This window comes from Schistocerca piceifrons, chromosome 2 (genome assembly GCF_021461385.2).
Source record: "Schistocerca piceifrons isolate TAMUIC-IGC-003096 chromosome 2, iqSchPice1.1, whole genome shotgun sequence".
Taxonomy (NCBI): domain Eukaryota; kingdom Metazoa; phylum Arthropoda; class Insecta; order Orthoptera; family Acrididae; genus Schistocerca; species Schistocerca piceifrons.
In genome coordinates, this window is record NC_060139.1 from 970,598,190 (window position 1) to 970,617,021 (window position 18,832).

Genomic DNA, 18,832 nt, shown 5'->3' on the forward strand with positions numbered 1-18,832 from the left:
CATCAGTTCTTAAAAAGACACATGTGTAATCAGCAAATAAAAACTCATCAAAACATTGAACTTTGTAACTATTTGTTACAAGGTAAATGAGCTGTTTTCCATCATGCTAAGACTACACATTATACATTCAAAAACACATGTTTTTGAGAGATTGTAGTGCTTCGATAATGGAACCACTTGACCTACTGCCGCCTCGAACATGCGATCTTTTAAAGATGAGTATGAGAGAGAGAGAGCCTATTTACTTCACAACACGTCTGTGTGTGCAAGATCGATGTTTATCGTGGGAAGACAAGAGCTGCATCAGTCGAGTGGTACCGACAAGTGTTTGCCGCCAGCGCCACAGAAGCTGTGATGAAAAGCACAAAGAATAATTAATTAGTATTCTTTAATATGTTAGTGAATGTGATTGTTGTAATAAAAAACTATAGACTTCGCTCTGAACGAAGCAAGATGCAGGGGACATCTATAAATTTTGTGGTTGTTATTTAATTGAATCAAATGCGTTAAAAGCTTGAAATACGAGTGAAATACAAGAAGACGGAAATATTTACAAGTGAAATGCAAGAACGTTATTCTGCATAATCCAATACATTGTTAATTGGTGAAAACATAAAGTTTACTTCACACGTTCTATCATCAGAAACTGTTAGAACGTGGCAACCAATGTGATCAGGACTCAAAGAAAGAGGAATTTTGAAACGAAATCAAGATAAAAGGATATTGTGAGTTACCATAGCAACCATTAGTAACAAGACAGGGAAACGGTGCACAGAATTGGATTCTGCATAAACGGCAAAAAGGAGTGAAAATTAATAAATAGCATACAAGAAAAGACGCAAGGAAAATTTCAACAGTTTAGACTAAGAAGAGTTACGACGAGAACTATTCGACGATGAAGATCCAGTGTGGGGAGTAAGCAGCCCTACACACATCGCAGCGGCGTGGACCCCATAACCAGCAACCGACGCCAATGACACCAGCTGCTGCTCATCGGTTCTCACTACAAATCCGTTCACCGACACTGACACTGAAACCAACCTTTGACGCTGCCAGTACCCGTGCTGTTCACTGGCGGTGATTTCACACCTGCTCACCGACGCAGCCTAATATTCTATGCCGGGTGAGCAAAAGACAATTAACTGAGTGTGAAGTTAAGGACACTGTTCAATAATAGACTGTTAGTATAGCTATTATACTCAGAGGTGAATTTTTTAATGATAACTCGATCTAAAAGTAGAAAAAATATGGTTCAAGAACAGCACTAGCAGAACCAGCCACCTCTATTAGAGTGATTAGGGAAATGTCAGACTGGTCTGAAGTAGTGAATTTAATCAAAGATCAAAATGCCTAAATAACTACTTTAAGTAAAAATCTAGAAGCTCAGAGTTTACAATTAAATTCTAGATTAGATGTTCAGAGTGCAAATTCAGCTACTTTAAGACAAGAACTAAGTCTTAATTTAGATTCAGTAAACACTCAGTTAAATGATAGATTAGATGAACAGAAGGCGGATTCAGCTGCTGTAAGAAAGGAACTAAGTGCTACTTTAAGTGAAAAACTAGAAGCACAGGGTGAGGTTTTCAATGCTACGTTCAATGCCTTAAATGATAAAGTCGAGAGTTTGCAATTGATTTAAAGAATGGATTAAGTAGTTCCCTGACTATCCATGTAAACCAACTGTTCACTGACTTTAGTCAGACACAGAATAACCAATTTCAGGAATTTTAGCTAAAAAACTATAATTTGATATTGAAGATAAATGTAAAGTTAGTATCATTTCAAAGCGTATGTAGTGATACATTTGATGCCGTAAAGCATAGGTTGCACACCCTAAAGAGAGTTTGGACAAACAGAATAAATTAATACCTAAGGTCCGATTGCAAACTGCAGGCATTAGCATTCGAGTGGATGATGTGGAACGAAATGTTAAAGAGAAACTAGCCATTCCAGACATAGTAAATATAAGTAATCTGGAGGAACTAGTAAAGGAAATAATCAATCAAAATGTTGCTGCGAGGATAATCTCTGGAAACGTTGGGACTGTTGCTCTTTCCAAACTTAATGATAATAACAATGTTATAGACAACTTGTGCGAAGAATTCAAACTTTTCCATGACAGAGTAGAAAATACAATAACTTTACTTAATGTTGTGTTTCCTAGTAAAGTGGTCACTGTTTTGTTGTGGGGAAGCTTTCACACGAAATTTAACAAGAAGTATTGGTCCATAAGCAATCGAGTGAGGTTAATGTCAGACCCATGGGATCCTGGCGGAGTCACATCTGTCCCACAGGGACGTTAACGTTCTGTGTTAACAGGCGGAGTGGCAACCGTTAGATCCCAAGTTGTTTTCGGTGTTTCTTCTGTGCTATTTTTTCCTGTAGCGAATTCCCTTCAAATCTTAAACGATTCTGTAATATGTTCTTGAATTCTTTTACTATCCTATTTCCTATTATCCACCTTTAGAGAAACATACCCCTGTGGAAGTGCGATAACATCACCCGATGCCTGTCTTTGATTTGGTGTTACACGTGTGTATGTTGCAATAACTTTCATCACTCTAAAATCATTCCTAATTTCATGAGTAAGTAAAGTCATGAAGCACAACTCAGGTATGAGACATATAAGCTGTTCAATTTTCTCTTCGTTCTGCATTCTTTTCTTTACATGGCTGAAAAGCAATGGCTGCTGCAAGTCATTCATATCAAGGCCATACTGCTTCTTGTAGTTATAGCAATAAGTGATCGTATCACCACTGGTTGTCTCAAATGTGTCATGTAGGCTTCTGTTCCATGCTATGTCAACAACTCGATAAATTTTGTCGTTATGTTGAGTCAGAACTGAAGCACCTATTACTGGTTTCATAATATGCTCATTAAAGCAGTTGGAATCTGATTTGACGTATCTGCAATTACGTCCAGAACAGTCTGTGTTTTCAGTACTCGGTTGTTAGAGGATTGTGCCTGATAAGTCGCCTTCACGCTCCGCTCTAGTCAGCGGTGGTCTTGGTTGTAATGCCTAGCCAGCCAGTCTTTCCCACCATCCACGTATAGTTAGGTCTTATTTTTGCGTAGCCAGCCAGTCTCTCCCACCATCAGCATATAGTTAGGTCTTATTTTTGCCTCAGCTATTCTTTGAAAGTAATCTCTTATCCAGTTAGTCTATGCAAACCCAGGTGCAGATTAATAAACTGCAAAGAATATTAGATCAATAGAAAATGAGATTTTGTTTGAATCATTACACAACTGTGATAACATGATACATAATTTTACCTTTATGATATGTGATGTGTAGGGGAGGGTTTATATTAATTTTTGGAAGGAGTGGGTAGTGAAGTACAAACATGGCTATCACAGAACACACACAAACAACCCTCGCAAACAAGTGTGACTGATCCTTCACCATTTGCCATTCCATAGGGTTTGCAAAGGTTTTTTTTTTTTTTTTTTTTTTTTTTTTTTTTTTTTTTTTTTTTTTTTTTGGGGGGGGGGGGGGGGGGGGGCGCGGCGGGCTTCAAATGTGAAGGTGAGAATGTCTGTTGTGTAGGAGACATTCAACACCATACCTCCTCCAGCTTCTCACTCAAGTACCGGTGAAGTAGGGATCCTGGGGAAGGGGGATGGGAAGGGTTTCCTGTCTTCGGGGCTATCTTCTTTCTCTCCTTCGATCTTAGCAACCATTTCTACTTTTTACTTTCTTACTTCTCATTTGAGTACCTATTTATCTTTCCCTCTTTTCATATTCAACTACTTCTATCGCAGAAGTCCTCATTTTCTGTGGTTTCCAATAACCTACAACTTATTTTATATAAGTAGGCCGAAGAATCAGGCTACAAAAACACACTTACGCATACACACAAAAAATACGATTACACAAACAATGATCTTACACATCAAAAGGGGAGAACCACCAAGCTTTTAGGGGAAAAGGAATGTGTACACCAGGAAAGGATGCACACATTGTTGTTTATTGTGACGGTTCTGCATTGCACGTACGAACATTGTTGTTTATTGTGAAGGATCTGCATTGCAAGTATATAGGGGAAAATATATATATTGTAGGGCAGATCGTACCGAGACATAAATGTTAAGAAAAAAATGCGATACGTTGCGCCGTTTCCGAGTTATTTAGCATTGACGTTAGCCAATTGTGGTGTCACTGCCAGACACCGAGTTATTTAGCATTGACGTTAGCCAATTGTGGTGTCACTGCCAGACATCACACTTGCTAGGTGGTAGCCTTTAAGTCGGCTGCGGTCCGTTAGTATACGTCGGACCCGCGTGTCGCCGCTATCAGTGATTGCAGACCGAGCGCCACCACACGGCAGGTCTAGTCTAGAGAGACTACCTAGCACTCGTCCCAGCTGTACAGCCGACTTTGCTAGTGATGGTTCACTGCCTACATACGCTCTCATTTGCAGAGACGACAGTTTAGCATAGCCTTCAGCTATGTCATTTGCTACGACCTAGCAGGGCGCCATATTCAGTTACTATGTATTCTGAACAGATAATATTGTGAATCATGTACCGTCAAGAGCAACATTCATCATTAATGGATTAAAGTTAAGTATCAAACTAATTACGTCCGCTTTCTGAATTCTAATTCCTTGTCTTGTTTCAGACCTCACATCAGTATAGTTCTTCCCTCCGCATGCTAGCCTGCGTGAGCTAAAACGCGTGCATTCAGCCTCCTCTAGTAACACAGTGTTGACACTTCTGCCAACACAACACCAATAAGGTCATTGTGCGCGCGAATTCAAGTTTCTGCTAACCAAACAAAGCACTCATTAGGTAACACCGCCCCTGGCAGGCCGCTTGAATGTGAGCGTGCGACGCCCCGACTGGCTACATTCAGTGCTTAATAACTCAGAAACGGGGCAACGTATCGCATTTTTTCTTAACATTTATGTCACGGTGCAACCTGCCCTGCAACAGCCCTATGAGCGTTTCAGACATTTTCCGACCACCCTGTACATATAAGAACTGTAACGATTTCCGAGTATACAAAAGAAGGAGGCATAATTAAGAAAAATTAAATTAAGAAAAAGAGAGAAATCAATTGGAGGTAATTATTAAGGAATGTCAGTTTAACAAATATGTTGATGATTTGTAGGATAGTGGGACTCTCATAACCTAAGTAAACATATTATATATTGAATGGTGTACAGAAACATAGTATATACCAAGTATGTATAAGTTGAATAGTAGGGGAGGACTCTGGGGACTAAATGAAGTATCACGAATTGGAGCTGAGATGTAAAATAGATTTGTAACTTTACCAGAAAACATTTCATTATAGTGTACACAAAGATGTATATTAGGGAAATGAACAACGAGGCCTACTTGTAAAGGATAAGGAGAGTGCACCCAGAATTTACTGAATATAAAAGGCAGGTAGTAGATCTAAGAAAGGCTGACCTGTACTGTGAGGACAGGGGCACCAAGAAGGGGATTGACCTGTACCATAGGAAAATAGGAATCAAGAGGGGCGTACCTACCGAAACGGAAGGAGGGAGTGCACTCATAGGGTCAACCTTGATGTAAAGGTATAGGTACTGTTCCAAAAGGGGAAATGGACAGTATCCTAAGACTATGCGTGGTATGTTCAAAACATGTGTTTTTGAGAGATTATCCTTTGTACTCACCCACAAAAAAGTAACATTTGCTGAACATGTTGAATTAAACCAAAAACATCACAGCGGCTAGTGGTTAAACCATAAGCATACATGCAGATGTCTGCTTAATGACATACTTTGTCACCACTGCTGTTATCGTTTAATGCTTTTCTTATGGGCTGCACTTCATATGCTCACCTCTGTTATTTTAGGCTTGATGAGAGAAACAGAGATGTGAAAAAATGAGTTTACTTCCCCAACAGACATTACAAGCTGGCTCAGTGAATTTCTATACACTGTGTAAAATGTAAATTTGAAAGAAAGCTAGATGCTACAGTTTTGCTTCTTGCATCTATCACTACTGCCGATCTTTATGATCTACAGTGTGTGATGTGTGTGGTGCGAAGTATATACATGAGTAGTGTATGTAGTAGTTTTACTGCATCATTTCAAATTTGAATGCGAAACTCTTTAAAATGTGCTGTCACAAAACCCTTGTCCTATTTACATGTGATATCATCTGCACAAAAAGTATATTTGCAGCACTTCACAAATTCTTTTACCCTACCTGCACTCCCATCACTGAAGGGCCACTCCCCTTCCCACACATTTAGTAGGTGAGTCCATTTTACACATGTTAGTGTGGTGTGATGGGTGCTCTGGCCATTGGGTGCCTTAACAAGTCGTTAGTCAATAGGAGTTCACTAGCCCAAAATGGACAATGTTTCCTCGATTATGACAGAGCATATTCTTCCTGACTCAGTGTTTGAATTTACAAGATTGACAATCGATATTGTTGCTGAATACAGTACATTGGAAATATACACAAAAAGATGAGATCGAGTAGTAAGCTGCAGAAGAAAATCTGGAAGCTGGGCCCCTTCACCATGTACTGGCTCAATCCGGAACACTTTGCGTCGTCTGTCTTCTTTTTTCATTACCACTGGAACCCAGCAGTACTTGTATCATAACTGCGCAGTGAAGCTAAATGTTGCAAGTGGTGTTGGTAGCACCGACTGTGGATCTGTCAGCATTTTCTCTCTCACATCTCCCCTCTCCACAATGACCTAAAATATTCCCTTAATTCCCCTACCACCCGTGGTGCGAACCATCTATATTTTGTGCCAATTACAACTTGTACAGTCACATCAGATGTCAATAAGAAGAAAATGGAACGAAGTCAAGAGAGATGTTGAGTAAGAACTTAGAATTGAGGTAAACCTTACTATGAAGAAATGTAAAATCGGGGAGTTTTTAGCATTGACCTTATGGGTCTTTCGTGGGGGTTACAAATTTATGGTGTAGAATCGCAAAAAACATAAAATCGGAGAATCTAAAATCAAAGTTCCACTGTATTTGGTTTCTTGTTCACAGTTTCCAGTACCAGCTCCTCGAATTTTTCCTTAAAGAAGTTTGATATGATTGGGCTTAAGGGGTTCCCCCTGGTGACACCATTTGTTTGTTAATAGAACATATCATTCCATTTGAAATATGTGGTTGTGAGTCAATATTTAAACAGTTCTGCAACATCAGGAGCAAAACTCAGATTGAGTTGTTGCAGCATTTCTCTTAGCAGAACTATAATGAATAGCAATACTACATCAAAACTAATGTCCTCTGGCTGTATCACTGTGCCATTTAATTTACTGGTAAAAGTGCTGAATTCTTGATACATGAATTTCGGCCCACATTCAGTCATAATAATACTGTAAACAACTTGGCAACCGAATAAATGGGTGAACCAATAGGACTAACTCACTATAGGCCTCAGAGGAACATGTTCTTTGTGCACCTTCGGCAACCCATAAAGTCTTGGTGACAGTGTAACTGAATTGAACAGGGTTTTTTGAACACACTGTTCAATAGAGGACTTCTTTATCAACCATGTAATAGTTCTGACAACTTCGTCAGTGGGATCTTCACTCAGTTTCCTATAGTCTGTGGACCTAATAAGTCATTAATCTTACTATCATAGTCGGTCACATTCAAAACAACCGTTGCATTTCACTTGGCAAAATCCATACAACCACGGCATAACAGTCCGGAACATTTTATAAATTGTGACGTTTCCGGGTGTGAAGGTTTACATTTTTCATTGTCAGAAGACACATTTTCATAAACTGTCTTAATAATTTGCTGCCACAAATAAAAGTAATTCTAACACACAGTGCAGCTCTTCCACATCACATCGATACAAGTCCCATATTTTTAAAGTAGGTCATTTGTGAGTTTGAAAAAGTAGAATAAAACATAAGATTACACATGTGCTCCATGCAGGATGTGGTAATTCCACTACACACCTCCACGTCCTCCTGCTGAACGGTCAATCCTAAAGTAATTTTGAACAGACTACAGAAACATGTTGTTATGCATTTACCACAACTTACAGGGTACAAAGGGATTGAAGTGTGAATGAACAATCCACTGACTGTACTACATATCTCCATTAAATAATTACTCTGATGTGAGGGTGTGCTGAAGAGGTAGAGAATGAGTGTGGGGCAAAAGGGAGAGAGAGGGGGAGGGGGTGAGAGAGGAGGGGGAGAGAGGGGTGGGGGCGAGAGAGGAGGGGGAGAGAGAGGAGGGGGAGAGAGAGGAGGGGGAGAGAGAGGAGGGGGAGAGAGAGGAGGGGGAGAGAGAGGAGGGGGAGAGAGAGGAGGGGGAGAGAGGGGTGGGGGGGACAGAGGAGGGGGAGAGAGGAGGGGGAGAGAGGAGGGGGTGAGAGGAGGGGGTGAGAGGAGGGGGAGAGAGGAGGGGGAGAGAGGAGGGGGTGAGAGGAGGGGGTGAGAGGAGGGGGAGAGAGGAGGGGGAGAGAGGAGGGGGAGAGAGAGGAGGGGGTGAGAGGAGTGGGTGAGAGGAGGGGGAGAGAGAGGAGGGAGAGGGTAGAGAGGGGGAGGGGGGAGAGGGGGAGGGGGGAGAGGGGGAGGGGGGAGAGGGGGAGGGGGGAGAGGGGGAGGGGGAGAGAGGGGGAGGGGCAGGAGGGGGGAGAGAGGGGCAGGAAGGGGGGGAGAGAGGGGCAGGAAGGGGGGGAGAGAGGGGCAGGAAGGGGGGAGAGGGGGAGGAAGGGGGGAGAGGGGGAGGAACGGGGGAGAGGGGGAGGAACGGGGGAGAGGGGGAGGAACGGGGAAGAGGGGGAGGAACGGGGGAGAGGGGGAGGAACGGGGGAGAGGGGGGAGGAAGAGGGGGGAGGAAGAGGGGGAGGAATGGGGAGAGGGGGGAGGAATGGGGAGAGGGGGAGAGGGGAGGGAGAGGAAGGGGGAGGGAGGGGGATATAGAGTGGGAGGGGGAGGGAGAGCAGGAGGGGGAGGGTAGAAGAAGGAGAGGGAGGGTAGAAGAGGGAGGGGGAGGGTAGGAGGGGGAGAGGTGGGAAGGAAGGGATGGGGAGAGGGGAGGGAGGGGGGTGGGAAAGGAGGGAGGGGTGGGAAAGGAGGGAGGGAGGGGATGGAGGGGGTAAGTGAGAGGGAGGTGGGAAAGGAGGGAGGGGGAAAGGGGAGGGAGGGGGGAGGGAGAGAGGGGGATGGTGGAGAGGGGATGGGGAGAGAGGAGGAAGGGGGAGAAGGAGACAATGGGGAGAGAGGAGGAAGGGGGAGAAGGAGACAAGGGGGAGAGGGAGAGGGAGAGAAGGGGGAGAGGGAGAGGGAGAGAAGGGGGAGATGGAGAGGGAGAGAAGGGGGAGAGGGAGAGGGAGAGAAGGGGGAGAGGGAGAGGGAGAGAAGGGGGAGAGGGAGAGGGAGAGAAGGGGGAGAGGGAGAGGGAGAGAAGGGGGAGAGGGAGAGGGAGAGAAGGGGGAGAGGGAGAGGGAGAGAAGGGGGAGAGGGAGAGGGAGAGAAGGGGGAGAGGGAGAGGGAGAGAAGGGGGAGAGGGAGAGAAGGGGGAGAGGGAGAGGGAGAGAAGGGGGAGAGGGAGAGAAGGGGGAGAGGGAGAGGGAGAGAAGGGGGAGAGGGAGAGAAGGCGAGAAGGGGAGATAAGGGGGAGAGGGAGATAAGGGGGAGAGGGAGAGAAGGGGGAGAGGGAGAGAAGGGGGAGAGGGAGAGAAGGGGGAGAGGGAGAGAAGGGGGAGAGGGAGAGAAGGGGGAGAGGGAGAGAAGGGGGAGAGGGAGAGAAGGGGGAGGGGGAGAGAAGGGTAGGGGGAGAGAAGGGTAGGGGGAGAGAAGGGTAGGGGGAGAGAAGGGTAGGGGGAGAGAAGGGTAGGGGGAGAGAAGGGTAGGGGGAGAGAAGGGTAGGGGGAGAGAAGGGTAGGGGGAGAGAAGGGTAGGGGGAGAGAAGGGTAGGGGGAGAGAAGGGTAGGGGGAGAGAAGGGTAGGGGGAGAGAAGGGGGTGAGGGAGACAAGAGTAGGGGGAGAGAAGGGGGTGAGGGAGACAAGAGTAGGGGGAGAGAAGGGGGTGAGGGAGACAAGAGTAGGGGGAGAGAAGGGGGTGAGGGAAACAAGAGTAGGGGGAGAGAAGGGGGTGAGGGAGAGTAAAGGGGTGAGGGAGAGAAGAGTAGGGAGAGAGAAGGGTGGTGAGAGGGGGAAGGGAGGGTGGGGGAGAAGGGAGGGAGGGGGAGAAGAGGGGGCGGAGGGAACAGCTGAAAAAGAATGATATGGTACTGTTACTTTGTGCCTTTTCTGTAGTATCTCATGTGGTAGATGCATTAACATTTATCACTCCTATTACTAAGCACACAGAAATAACATATCTAATTGCTCATAATTACATATTGTGTGGTACTTTAGTACAATCAACAACTTACCTCTTCACTAGTTGACTTATCTTGCCTCTGGTTTGGTGTGCCAGGACTAGACGAAGTCTGAAAAAAATTGTATAACATTAGATATACAACTACAAAAATGTTGTGATGCAAAAGAGAAAATGTGTTTCAATAAAAGGGTAAGATGATACTTCTTACAATGCTGCAGCACATATACTTGTACACAAAGTATATTGCACTTTGGGGAGAGCAATGGCAGAGAGGATATTTACTACTGCTTTTTCACTATGGTAATCAGCTGTCTAGAAAAAAGAAATTAAATTACAGATGAAACTGCTTCGGCGTTGTACCTGCTTAAACAGCTTTACCAGCATGTTTTCCTTACACCAGGTTAGAAATTGATGGACACATGTTACAGATGACTCAGAATTAATTTATGTGAAGATTATAATGTGGAACTGATATGGTTTAATTTTTATTTTAGAATTTTAGGTGTCAATATGATTGGTACCAAACAGTGCCTCTCTTTACAGTTACAGAAAGGTACAACACGTTTTAGGTGACATCTGGATGCACAAATGAATGACTTCTTGTTAAGCATAAAAGATAGATTTAGTTCATTTTCTGAAAGATAGGATACTCTATTACTGGCCTTCGAAGTGGTTTTGATGGTTTCCTGGCACTCAATGTTGAGGAGAGATCACAGGGACATCAAGATGATACATTCAGAGAAAGCAATTTCAGGATATGGACATTGACTGCTGGATTAGTCAAGAATACATAATGATGCTAAACACACTGATCGATTCCACAAAGTAAATATGTCAATTTCAGGGAACAGTGAATGTGTGTTTCTACCTATTTTCAAAAACATTCCTCCATAGATCGTATTCTCTGATACAACTTTAGATTTCTATGGTAATTTAGTTAAACAACCCACTGACAAGAATTTCTTTTCTCCAATTTCAGTCTTTCCTTCAGTAGCTTTAAATCCGAAGTTTGTATTTTCCCTCTTTAATGATAAGACATCAGTTTCTGATTGTAAACACTGTATGATATCACCATCACTCTAAAATATTGAACTATGGTATCTTCAGTTAAAAACCTGGCACCAATCACACTCTATCAACAACATATTCATAGCGCCACCTAACTGGACGATACGATTTAATAAACATACCTTGGCCTTTTTGTTTGTCTGACAACACCAATGTAACAACCAGTCCAGTATCCCAGGTACTTTGTAGTTCTTTGTCATATGATTTCCAGTGCTAATTGCACACGGCATACCTCAAAGCTCAATTACAGCTTCCATTTACTGTTTCAGACAGAAAACCACACACAAAAAATCTAACAATAAGAAGAATACCATCAGATGAGTGTATTAAAAGGTGACTGACAGGAAGAACTCTTGCTTTCACATTTTACAGTGCACAATTACTCCAATATTTAATGTGCAAATATTTTGAACCAGAAACTAGGGAAATGATACTTTAGCCAATTAGAGCAAATAAAATTTTCAGAAAATCTCACTGCACAGAAAACTGATGTGCAAGATATACGAGATAGGCAAAATGCCCTCAGACTTCAAGAAAAAAAAAATAGAATAATTCAATTTCTACAGAAGGCAGATGTTGACAGGTGCGAATATTACCGAACCATCAGTGTAGTAAGTAATGGTTGCAGATACTAAATTCTTTACAGAAGAATGAGAAAACTGGTTGAAGCCAACCTCGGGGAAGATTTGTTTGGATCCCAGAGAAAAATAGGAAAATGCAACACAATATTGGCCTTACAATTTCTTTTAGGACTTAATTCAGAAGATAAATTAAGGAAAGGCAAGTCAATATTTATAGTATTTGTAGACCTGGAGAAAACTTTTGACAATATTAACTGGAATACTTTTTCGAAATTCTAAAGGTAATAGGGTTAAAATATAGGGAGCAAAATGCTATTTACAAGTTGAACAGAAACTAGCTAGCAGTTATTAGAAGCGTATGAAAGGGAAACAATGGTTGAGAAGTAAGACAGGATTGTAGCCTATTCCTGGTGTTATTCAATGTGTACAATGAGAAAGCAGTAAAGAAAACCAAAGACAAATTTGGAGCAGGAAATAAAAGTTCAGGGAGAAGAAATGAAAACTTTTGAGGTTTGTCCACGACATTGTAATTCTGTCAACCAGAGTGGACAGTGTCTTGAAAGGAGGATATGGGATGAATGTCAACAAAAACAAAACAAGGATAATGGCTCAAATGGCTCTGAGCACTCTGGGACTTAACTTCTGAGGTCATCAGTCCCCTAGAACTTAGAACTACTTAAACCTAACTAACATAAGGACATCACACACATCCATGCCTGAGGCAGGATTCGAATCTGCGACCGTAGCAGTCGCGCGTTTCCAGACTGTCGCGCCTAGAAACACTCGGCCACCCTGGCCAGCAAAACAAGGATAATGGAATTAGTTGAATTACATTAGGTGGTGCTGAGGGAATGATATTGGGAATGACACTCCAAAAGCAGATGAGTTTTGTTATTTGGGCAGAAAAATAACTGGTGAGGGCCAAAGTAAAGAAGATATAAAATTTAGACTGGCAGTGGCATGATAAGCATTTCTGAAGAAGAGAGACTCGTTAAAATCAAGTATAGAGGGTGTTACAAAAAGGTACGTCCAAACTTTCAGGAAACATTCCTCACACACAAATAAAAAAAAAAGATGTTATGTGGACATGTGTCCAGAAACGCTTAATTTCCATGTTAGAGCTCACTTTAGTTTCGTCAGTATGTACTGTACTTCCTCGATTCACCGCCAGTTGGCCCAATTGAAGGAAGGTACTGTTGACTTCGGTGCTTGTGTTAACATGCGACTCATTGCTCTACAGTACTAGCATCAAGCACATCAGTACGTAGCATCAACAGGTTAGTGTTCATCACGAACGTGGTTTTGCAGTCAGTGCAATGTTTACAAATGCGGAGTTGGCAGATGCCCATTTGATGTATGGATTAGCACGGGGCAATAGCCGTGGCGCGGTACGTTTGTATCAAGACAGATTTCCAGAACGAAGGTGTCCCGACAAGAAGACGATCGAAGCAATTGATCGGCGTCTTAGGGAGCACGGAACATTCCAGCCTATGACTCGCGACTGGGGAAGACCTAGAGCGACGAGGACACCTGCAATGGACGAGGCAATTCTTCGTGCAGTTGACGGTAACCCTAATGTCAGCGTCAGAGAAGTTGCTGCTGTACAAGGTAACGTTGACCACGTCACTGTATGGAGAAGGCTATGGGAGAACCAGTTGTTTCCGTACCATGTACAGCGTGTGCAGGCACTATCAGCAGCTGATTGGCCTCCACAGGTACACTTCTGCGAATGGTTCATCCAACAATGTGTCAATCCTCATTTCAGTGCAAATGTTCTCTTTACGGATGAGGCTTCAAACAATGTGATAAAATCGTAAATTTTCACAATCAACATGTGTGGGCTGACGAGAATCCGCAGGCAATTGTGCAATCACGTCATCAACACAGATTTTCTGTGAGCGTTTGGGCAGGCATTGTTGGTGATGTCTTGATTGGGCCCCATGTTCTTCCACCTACACTAAATGGAGCACGTTACCATGATTTCATACGGGATACTCTACCTGTGCTGCTAGAACATGTGCCTTTACAAGTACGACACAACATGTGGTTCATGCACGATGGAGCTCCTGCACATTTCAGTCGAAGTGTTCGTATGCTTCTCAACAACAGATTTGGTGACCGATGGATTGGTAGAGGCGGACCAATTCCATGGCCTCCACGCTCTCCTGACCACAACCCTCTTGACTTTCATTTATGGGGGCATTTGAAAGCTCTCGTCTACGCAATCCCGGTACCAAATGTAGAGACTCTTCGTGCTCGTATTGTGAACGACTGTGATACAATATGCCATTCTCCAGGGCTGCATCAGCGCATCAGGGATTCCATGTGACGGAGGGTGGATGCATGTATCCTCGTTAACGGAGGACATTCTGAACACTTCCTATAACAAAGTGTTTGAAGTCACGCTGGTACGTTCTGTTGCTGCGTGTTTCCATTCCATGATTAATGTGATTTGAAGAGAAGTAATAAAATGAGTTCTAACATGGAAAGTAAGCGTTTCCAGACACATGTCCACATAACATCTTTTCTTTCTTTGTGTGTGAGGAATGTTTCCTGAAAGTTTGGCCGTACCTTTTTGTAACACCCTGTAGATCTGTGTTAGGAAATCTTTTCTGAAGGTGTCTGCAGTGCAGCCATGTACGGACATGAAACATGGGCAATAAACATTTTAGACAAGAAGAGAATGGAAGCTTTAGAAATGTGGTGTAACAGAAGAATGCTTAAGATTAGATGGGTAGATAGTGCAATTAATGAGGTGGTATGAATAGTATAGGGAGGACAAGAAATCTGTAACACAACTAGACTAAAAGAAGGGACTGGTTGATAGACATCACGGTATTACCAATTTAATACTGGATGGAGTGTATGTGGTTCCAATCACAGAGGGAGAGAATGAGATGAATATAGTAAGCAGGTTCAAAAGGACATAGGTTGCAGTGGTTATTTGGAGACAATGAGACTTGCACAGGATAGAGTAGCATGGAGAGCTGCATCAAACCAGTCTTTGGACTGAAGACCATAACAACAACAACAATATGAACCCCATAATTCAGATGGTGACTACCGGTCAAAAGCCAGAATAATAACCTTTGCAGCATTTGAGAGTTAATGAGGTTCTGGGTGGTACTGACAGAGCCATGCTGACTTCAGTGCCTTGGCTAGCTGCACTAGATTTCTCAGCTGAGGACCTCTGGCATGAACAGTTGGGTGGCGCTATGAATATGTTGTTGATAGAGTGTGATTGGTGGCCAGGGAATACAGTAAACTCATCACAGTGCTCTTTGAACCACACACGTATGCTGCAAGCTGTGCAACATATTGCATTGTCCGACTGGTATATGCCATTATGTCAAGGAAAAACAAACTGCATGTTGGAATGGATAAGGTTCCCCCAGGATATATGCCTACTTGTCTTGATCCACTGTCTTCCAGAACAATGAGATTCCCCAGGGAATGCCACAAAAACATTTCTCAGGCCATTAGGCTCCCTTCTCTGCCCAGGACCATTCCAATGATTGTTGCAAGGTGTTTGGTTTCAGACGTTTCGTGCTGTACTTGCCAACAGCCATTTGTCTGATGGAGCATGAAACTATTCATTTGCAAAGGCCCTCCCTCATCACTCAAAGGTCACCATCAGCACTCAGTGCATGCCTGGTTGTGGTAGTGGTGACAAGTTCCAACCTTCATGAACAGCAGTGAGCATGGATGCATGAGCCAGGCACCTGCTGTGGAGGCCTGTATGCAACAAAACTGACTGAATGGTTGTTGAGGAGACACTGTTGGTAGTATCTTGGTTCATCTGGTAAGTCAGTTGCTCAACAGTTGCACTTCTATTCACCTGTTCACATCTCCGCAGCCATCTTTCACCCCTGTTGTCTATTTATCAAGGAAGATCGCCTAACAGCAATGTCTGTTTGAGAAGTTATTATATTTCACTTTGACTACTGGTTTCAGCATTTCAATGTGGCATCTTCACGCCCCATATGAACTTCATGTATACATTCAGATGTAAAGATATTGGCATACTGCAGCTATCAGAGTGTGGATATCATGAATTCATTATTCGAGTGCTTCCTTTGAAGACTTGACAGTTGCCTCCCATTTTGCCATGTACAGTATAGCTTAACCATGGCGACATGCAAACAGCTTACAAACTTAAGCTGTTTCGGAAATGCTTCCACCTTTGGCTTAAAAGCCAATGATCATGCCGTTTTGAACAGCAGATAAACCACTCCATTTCTGTATAACAACAATGACTGCACTGTTTTCCACATCCCCCCCATCATGCTTTATATACCAACAGCTGCTAGTGCTGTATCCAGCCATCTGTGAGTGGTTATTTCATGTTGACGTTGAACATAAGAGGTGATCACATTAATGTGATTCAAGGGTGTAACTTCTTTAGTTCTGTAATTTGGATTTTCTTGCACTATAAGTTACCTTAAACTACAGTAACTTGATGAGTTTCAGTCTATAACTGCCCAGTATCTACATTAAGATTTCTTTTCACTTTCCTGAGTTGTAAACTGTTCATTGATAGCCAGGTATTCTATAGACAAAGTCTTGTAAGTATAAGGGGAGTAAAAAAAGAAACAAGCTGGAGGCATAATTACAGAAACCAGTACCTGTATGTTAGAAGATTTAATCCTGGCTTGTCCCATTGTGACACAAGGTGGTGAATGACAGTCTCATAAAATTCCAGTGGCTGCGATGTTAACCTTTGTTTGGTAGAACAATTTTATTTATCAATGGAAAAACAAACTAATCCGACCCATCCCATGTAAATCCCCCCCCTTTCCTTTTCTACTCTAGTTTCATTTACATAAATTTGTTCTTAGTTTTTTTGTGTTTTCTGCTATAATGCAATTTCAAAGTCGAAGATGACTTCTTCTCTGTATGCTTTTCATCACACCTTTCATACTCAAATTTGTTCACCACCATGTTATTCCATTTTTCAATAACAGTAACTGTCTGACAATGTATTGCTTGTGGAACAAAAACGCTTTCAATTTGTCCTTAAAACACTTTCACAGATATTTTATTTACCAGTTACTAAAGATTTTATAATCATCTCTCTGGGTGATGATACATTTTTAACTCATTCTTATTCTCCTCCTCCTGCTTCCCGTGTGCCATCACTGCGTGTGTTCTTTATAGCCTTTCCAGCAGGTAGCTTCACCACCCCCATTGGAACCCCACTCTTGTCCACTTAACAACAACAATTACGCACATAGAAGCCCCTCACCCAGCTCCATTCTTAATTTTTACACCTGTCATTGAAGTCACAAAACAATGGGTTGGTCTCCAAATGGCATGGTAATCTGTATTGCAAAATCTATGAGAACTGTATAGAATGTAGAGGTTGAAAATGCCGCTTCAGTTGTAAATTACTTTATTTTCACATGACCAGTTTCGGACTGTTATAAGCCCATCCTCAGGTGTCGTACTGGAAATAGCAAAAGATGGGAGATAATTTTCGGATGCCGCAATAGATGGCAGCACTTTTGTCACTCTGGTTTACCAATTTGCCTCCTTTTTCACATCCGCTACTCCCTGTTCTGCGCTCATAGGCAGCACATCGCACCTGGTACACACAGCGCTCGGGGATCACAGCACAGCGAAAGTGTTGTGATATCATTTGTATATATTCCCTATCCAGGCAGTCATCCGTAGAACTGTCTGGTGCCACTTGTGCATTGACACACGTTTCAGAGCACCTAGCTTGACAGTCCGAAACCAGTCGTGTGAAAATAAAGTAATTTACAACTGAAGTAGTATTTTCAACCTGTGCTATAATGCTCGGTTGTGGATGTTCTTCCAACAGGATTGTTTGTATAGAATGTGATATGAAAATACTGTGAAAGCATTTCAACAGCACAATAAATTACTCGGTAACAAAGGTTTTGAGCATGGGAAACAGACCTTCGCCATCCCAATAAGCAATCGTACAATCAAGGAGCCACAGGGTCACTAGAGAGTCAACCAAAGCACTAGAATGAAACGAATTTCTTAAGAATCATTACTTTCTTTGGTGCATATTCAATCAACTTGTTTTTCTTTTGCTCTGAGTGTAGCAGTTTCTAAAAGTTTTGAAGGTGAGTATCTCAATATATCATATCAGCAAATATTATTACTGTCACAAAAAAATATCATGAACATAGGAAACACAAGTTCAAAAATTTCAGGAATAGTATTTTCATTTATATATTTTAACAATTACTTTCTCTGTTGAATACACACAGAAGCGGTGATTACTTTCAGTAATTTTACTGGCAAGGGTAGTAAATCTACACTAAATTGTAAGACCAACCCAACAGCTGAAAACAGAACTGTGTCCTGTACACAGGCCTGAAACAGCACGCATATCTGACACCATACAATTCAATGAACCAAGAAACATTTTTATATCACTTTAGTTACAGCTGAATAGTATTTATTACGTTAATGTTTTGACATATTTTATTAGAAATGTTTGCCAAGCCAGTAAATTCAAAGCCACATTTCATCAAAATTCAAAACAAATTGTTGATTCTTCAGTAGTGGTGGATTTCATTTAAATTGTCCTCAATTACTATGAAATAGTCTCATACATAAAGCTAAAGACACAAAGACTATTAATGACGACAATATTTTGCAGGCCTCTGGCTTTTTGCACCAAACAGAGAAAATCAACATAACAACATTGTGCATGCACTGACAAACACTTATCTACTTTAGGTACGAACCTACAACATAGCAGTTTACTTTGGTGCAATATTCTCTCTTCTTCAATATAATATTATTGCCAGCAAAGCAACTCATTCTACCACTCTTGCACATTTATCTACCTAAAAGCTTTAGCCCTCAAACTAGTAATACACTACTTGGCTGTTACAATAAATATAATAA

General features: G+C 42.3%; 1 protein-coding gene across 3 annotated transcripts in view; it reads right to left on the reverse strand.

Annotated features, from left to right (window-relative positions):
- Nucleotides 1-18,832, reverse strand: part of LOC124777093 (serine/threonine-protein kinase mig-15) — a 342,698-nt gene that overhangs the window by 95,823 nt on the left and 228,043 nt on the right. For all 3 annotated transcript variants that reach the window (XM_047252374.1, XM_047252373.1, XM_047252372.1), the window contains one exon: nt 10,348-10,404. In XM_047252374.1, coding sequence (XP_047108330.1) covers nt 10,348-10,404 — 57 coding nt within the window. The remainder of the gene's footprint in view (nt 1-10,347; nt 10,405-18,832) is intronic.